At 53.8% G+C, this 6,073-nt stretch overlaps 3 protein-coding genes across 3 annotated transcripts in view; 2 read left to right on the forward strand and 1 right to left on the reverse strand.

The window, feature by feature from the left end:
• Window positions 1–1,433: 1,433 nt before the first annotated feature.
• Window positions 1,434–2,670, forward strand: GUITHDRAFT_158479 (hypothetical protein; the record flags this gene model as incomplete). Its single annotated transcript, XM_005825552.1, has 5 exons — window positions 1,434–2,189; window positions 2,239–2,306; window positions 2,354–2,437; window positions 2,511–2,589; window positions 2,635–2,670. The coding sequence occupies 5 exons, from the start codon at window positions 1,434–1,436 to the stop codon at window positions 2,668–2,670; spliced, it is 1,023 nt and encodes a 340-aa protein (XP_005825609.1).
• Window positions 2,671–2,758: 88 nt separating this feature from the next.
• GUITHDRAFT_144029 (hypothetical protein) lies at window positions 2,759–3,714 on the reverse strand (the record flags this gene model as incomplete). Its single annotated transcript, XM_005825553.1, has 9 exons — window positions 2,759–2,805; window positions 2,850–2,884; window positions 2,936–2,975; window positions 3,043–3,085; window positions 3,160–3,204; window positions 3,269–3,320; window positions 3,369–3,421; window positions 3,472–3,566; window positions 3,618–3,714. The coding sequence occupies 9 exons, from the start codon at window positions 3,712–3,714 to the stop codon at window positions 2,759–2,761; spliced, it is 507 nt and encodes a 168-aa protein (XP_005825610.1).
• An 814-nt stretch (window positions 3,715–4,528) lies between these two features.
• GUITHDRAFT_144030 (hypothetical protein) overlaps window positions 4,529–6,073 on the forward strand; it is a gene marked incomplete at both ends in the record, with an annotated part of 8,549 nt that continues 7,004 nt past the window's right edge. Inside the window, 4 exons of the mRNA XM_005825554.1 lie at window positions 4,529–5,506; window positions 5,549–5,602; window positions 5,654–5,788; window positions 5,844–5,954. Coding sequence (XP_005825611.1) covers window positions 4,529–5,506; window positions 5,549–5,602; window positions 5,654–5,788; window positions 5,844–5,954 — 1,278 coding nt within the window. The remainder of the gene's footprint in view (window positions 5,507–5,548; window positions 5,603–5,653; window positions 5,789–5,843; window positions 5,955–6,073) is intronic.

Below are 6,073 nucleotides of genomic sequence, written 5' to 3' on the forward strand. Positions count from 1 at the left end.
CTGCATCAATGTATCTTTGATTCATTTCTTCATAATTCAATTTATGAGCCACACGAATTTCTGAGGCGAAAAAACTTCGCTAGCAAGCTTAATGTAATGATAGGAATCTATTCTCAGAATGCTCACTCGGATGAAATGAATTCTTTGTTGAGGACCAAGAAATTTATTGAATTTTCGTCTGTATCGGGAAATTAGCGACGGATTTCTATCGAATACCCCCCAAGAACGCTGCACAAGCAGTCAGTTGAGGGTTTGCGAGGTGGGTGAGGTTGCTGACTCATTCCTTTGAGCATTACTCCGTTGCCTGATGTGTACATTACGATACGATGATTTTCTTTTTTACTCTGATGTAGTATTCCGATTTCGCACCATTTTCTCACACCTCCTATGTAGATTGAACTCAATATTTTCAGCATCACTCTTGTTTAATTTTTCTACGATTGTTTGATTAGTAATGCCATCTCTACAAAAGAATAATTTCTCATTGAAAATGATGCTTTAGATTACATTATTCGTTGAAGATGACGCTTTCAAGTGTACTTGGATTCAAGATTCTCAGTTATTTGCCTAAATCTTCATTCACAATAAAGTTCATCAAAATTACAAGGGTCCTCTCCACCAGCCCATCCCCCTCCAAGATATCCGGTACCATCATCCTCTCCATGGCCATCTTGTAAGTATATATCCTGGAGCGAGTGGGCACAATCAGCTCAAGAAGAAGCATTTGATGGTGTTTATGGAACAAACACAGCAGAGGTGGTTGACGGATTGGAGCAGAGTGTTCGAAGGATGAGAGCTAAAACGACAGTGCGACAGCAAGCTCACCAGCATCGTCGTCTTCGTGGGCGCTTTCTCCACGAGCCTCCTCAAGAGCGAGAACATAGTCCACCTTGCCGACCTCCAGACGCGAGCAGGTATGAGGGGTCACCTCGATATGGAAATAGGGGGTAGGGTCCTTGTTACGTCGATGTTCAACCATAATCGCATCTCCGGTATTCTTTGCTTTGCTGCCTTTCAACTGATTCTATTTAGGATACTGAGGCGATGCGACTCAACTAGGCGAGATTACGATGAAGAGGCGGGCCCACGGCTTCTGTTGGAAGGTCTGATAACAAGTATGAAAATGGGGGGTGGGGGTAGTGCCTTTGTGTCTTAAGGCCATGATGATCTCGAAGCCCGGGATGCTTGCAGTCTTGATGGCAGCGAATGCGCTGGCTTTCTCCCCAGGCTCCTCTTTCATGCACAACGCCATCACTCCTGCAGCAAGAGCACGGCTCTGGCCTACCGGAGTCAGGAGGAGCCTCTCCTGCGGCCCTCGCTTCCTGATGGTCGCCCAGGAAGACTCTGCGTTGAGCTCGGCGAGGAGGAAGTTCACCATTGGGAGCTTCTCCGCCGCTGCACTCGCCACGTTTGGTCCTCCTGCAAGAAATGCCATGGCAGAGAGCCAAGTGGCCGCTGCTGTCGAGTTCAACCAGCTGGGCGGGGACTTACCATGCTGCAAGGTACTCACCGGGATGTGGCAACTGTCAGGTGCGCATGGGTACAGACCGGACAAGGTGAAGACGGTGGAAGCCATGAAGAAACATGTTGAAGCTGGCTTCACCACCTTCGATCTTGCCGACCATTATGGAAATGCAGAGCTCATGACGGCCCTCTTCCGGAAAGAGCACCCTGAGCTCTGGGCGAAGTCTCAGTTCTATACCAAGTGGGTCCCGATGCCCGGCGACATGAAACGAAGTGTGGTTGAGAAGGCTGTCAACGAGCGGTTGAAGAGAATGGGCACGGAAAAGCTTGATCTCCTTCAATTTCATTGGTGGGATTACGGGAGCAAGAACCAGTACATGGAAGCCCTCAAGCACATGCAGGACATGGTGGATGAAGGGAAGATCAATCACCTCGCCCTCACGAATTTCGACACGCAGAACTTGGAGTCGATTGTGAATGGGGGGATCAAGATCGTCTCGAATCAGGTGCAGTACAGCATCATCGATCAGCGACCACAGAAGTTCATGGCTCCTTTCTGCTCTAAGAATGATATCAAGTTGCTCGCATACGGCACGGTTTGCGGAGGTTTCCTGACAGATAAATATGTCGGCCACAAGAAACTGAAGAACGAAGATTTCGACACGGTCTCTAAGCAGAAGTATTACAACATGATCCGCGCTTGGGGCGGCTGGGATCTGTTTCAGGTCGTCGAGCACACCCCAAGGGATCATCCTGGGTTAAGTTGTCTTGCAGGAACTTCTTGCCAAGATGAAGATCGTTGCTGACAAGCATGGCGTCTCGGTTGCTAACGTGGCTCAAAGGTATTTGAATTGACCTTGCAATGTCTGGTCGGATCACAAGTGAGCAGATGGGTCATCGACCAGCCCTCCACGGGAGGAGCGATCGTCGGAGCTCGCCTGGGGCTTCAAGAGCATATCGACGACAACTTGCGGTGAGCTCCGCAATCAGGATCCTGCCGCTCTTGCGGCGCTAGGAGCTGGGCAGTGACTTGGATCAACCTTCAGGGTATTTGGCTTCAAACTGGACAAGGAAGATTTTGATCTGATAGCTTCGGTTACATCTCAATCTAACGACTTGTTCAAGGTCGTTCTTTTTGGTTGTGCCATTGCAAGATTGATGAGATTTCAGGTCATCGGCGACTGCGGCGATGAATACCGCGGATGATGGCTGCATTACAGGATGTTTGTATTTGTATTGAAGATTTTGAGAGTGATGGTATCGACCAACCGATCTTGTGCGGTGTGCTGGGAATCTAGACGACGTCGACGACTCCACAACCCTCGATGTACTCCAATTTTCCTGTTTCACGTCAGCAAAGTCAAACGGTCGAGTCGTTCGACTACCTCGCAGCATCTCGTCACGGTACTTCTCCAAGTAGCTGCAGCAAGAGGGTCACTGCGACTGTCGTTGCACAAGAAGCAACGATTACGATGCGAGAGATGGCGACTCGACCATCCCCAACCCCTCGCCTGAACCAGTCGTGTCATCCTACGGTGCGGGCAGCAGCAGCAGCAGGAGCAGCAGCAGCAGACTCACTTTTGCTCCATGTAGAAACGCCCTTCTCATGCAACACAAGATACTGCAACGTCACAATCAAACTTGAAGAATCTCCGAGCGATCGCTGGCAGCGAAAGCAAGATGCAAGAAGCTTACGTCTCCCTCTCCGTCGATTGCGAATGGGACCATGCCCCCTCCCCCCTTCCATGTGACATCAGCAGCCTCGTACGCAGGTATTCTGGCATTCCCCCCGGAGGAGCCATACCTTGTCCGAGCTGAGGATCTCGGACCTTGCTTCCAGAATCTTCTTGGCAGACCTGGAGGAGAGCTGAGAAACAATCTCTCCCTTGAGACAGAACCCTCACAAGGTCGTTGACGAGTAGACCGGCATGTTTCCGTCGTGAGCCAGCAGGAGCGACTGCAGGAGCAGAGCTCAGACCTCGGAGCCCAACGGGAACCATAGGTGACCTTGAGCACAGAGTCGATCTGCCCCCCCTCCAAAGAGCTCTCGAGCTCCTTGATCGCATCGTCAGAGGCTGGGGGCGTTTGAGCGTAGACGTTCCCTACGGGTTGCGTCAATAGAAATCTTGATGCCTCCTCCTGCCTTCGCTCACCGAGCTCCTCACAATTCGATTTGAACCATGTCTCCAGGTCCAGCAGGCACTGGGTGACCTCCTCGTCCGTCATGTCCCCTTGCCTGGTGTTGTGCATGGCTGGTATTGAGCCCTGTCTTCTGACATCATGATGCGTGCACGCTGACTCGAGGAGTGATGGGGAATGCAGAGAGGAAGAAGCGTTTGAAACGCAGAGGAGGAGGAGAGCAAGCAGGCAAAACTGTGGTACTGAGCAGGAGGAGCAGGAGGAGCAGGAGAAGGAGCAGGAGCAGGAGCAGGAGCAGGAGCAGGAGCAGGCGTCAGTGCGATCGTATCGATTTAGTCGTACACCTTCGAAAGAGCAAGCAGGCAAAATTGTGGTACTGAGCAGGAGGAGCAGCAGGAGCCGCAGGAGCAGGAGCAGGAGCAGGAGCAGGAGCAGGAGCAGGAGCAGGAGCAGGAGCAGGAGCAGGAGCAGGAGCAGGAGCAGGAGCAGGAGCAGGAGCAGGAGCAGTCGTCAGTGTGATCGTATCGACTTGGTCGTTCACCTTGGAAACCTCCATGGCTGCGCGTTCTTTTCACTCATCCATCAGGCCTGCCTCATGGAATCGGTCGAACTCAGACGAGCCCGCCTCGTCCTCTATTTCCATCCCCCCCGATGAAAACATGATCAGGCAGGAGGGACAGGAGGAGAGAGGAGGAGGGGAGGAAGGGGAGGAAGGGAGCACATGGTTGAGGGGGAGGGGGAAGCGTATCGAGACAGAGGATGGTGCCGTCTAGCTCGTTCAACGTGGATGTAGAAGGTTGAGGCAAACCATCGTCAGGCTGGAATGTTCCCACAAAGAGGCCTGGCCCGAGTCAACTCCAACCATGTCCACCTCATCGCAAGCGTGCAGCTCGTCCTGCTGCTTGTATCATGCTCTGGCGAACTTATGGCGAACGTCTCGGACGCCGCGAACTTCACGACTGTTCCGTGGAACCAGACAACCCCCGAGCCCAACGCTGCCAGTACAAGTCGACCCAATGAGACCGTCGGAGAAGCGATCTCGGCGTCAAGTCGACCCAATGAGACCGTCGGAGAAGCGATCTCGGCGTCAAGTCGACCCAATGAGACCGTCGGAGAAGCGATCTCGGCGTCAACGCCGCCCCCGCTCATCGGCGCATGCGAGAACTCGAGCATCGCAGGGCTCTCGCGGACAAACGGGCCGACATCGGGAGGATTCGCCGTCACGCTCCTTGGAAGATTCCTGGGGACATCAAACGACTCAGCTGTGCAGGTCAGGTTTGGCTCGCAGAGTTCAGGGGAGGTAACGTGGCAGTCGGACACGTCCATCGTTGCACAAGTTCCTGCCGGTTTCAGCGATCTGGGGTCAGCATTGCGCATCGACACAGGGCAGGATTGCTACATCGAGAATGTCCCTCGTACCTTCAACAATGTGTTCTCCTACGACCGTCCCATGATAAGCAGGATGCAAACAGCCAGCAGCGTGTCAACGGAAGGAGGAGCGAAGGCTACTATCACCGGGATGAACTTCGGGCTCGGTGACTTCACTCCCGTGATGCTGGTGGACTCCTTCTACAAGGGCTACGAGGCATGCAGCACGCGATGGGTCAGCGACTCGTCTTTGATCAGCATCTTGCCGCCCGGAGTAGGAAGGGGAAGGACGATCAGGCTGGAGGTGGGAGGCGTGGAGGCAAGCCAGGTGTGCACTGCAGATAACCAGTCGTCTGCCACCGCGATGAATGGAAGCTCCGTCCAGCACCCTTGCTTCACAGTGAACTACTCGGCTCCAGCCATCCTGGATGTCAACCCGAAGTTGGGGCCGTATGTTGGGGAGCAGACGCTGACTGTGGGAGGATCGGACTTCGGGCCGGAGCCTCCGGCTGGAGCTGATGGGCCAACAATACAGGTGGGTGAGAGGAGGTGCCAGCAGACAAGTTGGGTTTCGCAGACCAGCGCTCTGTGCAAGATCAGTGGAGGAACGGGAACGTTTCTGCCCCTCAAGGTACTTGTGCAGCAGCAGCCCCCTCCCCTGCCTCCTGCTAACTCGTTTCAGATCGATGTCGGCAACCAGAGCAGCGGAGCAGCCGCGCGATTGGAGGGAGGAGTCAACCTGCTATCGTTCACGTTCGTCAACGTGTCTGGCCCGCTGTCGGTCGTGATCGAGCCCAACCAGGACGTGGGTGACAAGGTATGACTTGCTGCCCACTCTTCTCCTTCAGACGTGGTTGCTGATGCCCCGATAGAAACGGCTGGCTGAAAAGTTCAAGGATGACCTGGCCTACCTCCTCTTCGGGTTCTGCGCTGGAATATCTCCAAGGGCGGAGGCTTGTGGAGATTACATCAGGGCGGAGCAGGTCCAAGTCGTGGACACGTCTCTGCAACGGAGGAAGGAGGAACATTTCCTGTGGAGCAGAGAAAGAAGAGGAGGAGGAGGAGGAGGAGGAGGAGGAGGAGGAGGAGGGACCGTGGAGGA

This window comes from Guillardia theta, assembly GCF_000315625.1.
Source record: "Guillardia theta CCMP2712 unplaced genomic scaffold GUITHscaffold_82, whole genome shotgun sequence".
Classification (NCBI taxonomy): Eukaryota; class Cryptophyceae; order Pyrenomonadales; family Geminigeraceae; genus Guillardia; species Guillardia theta.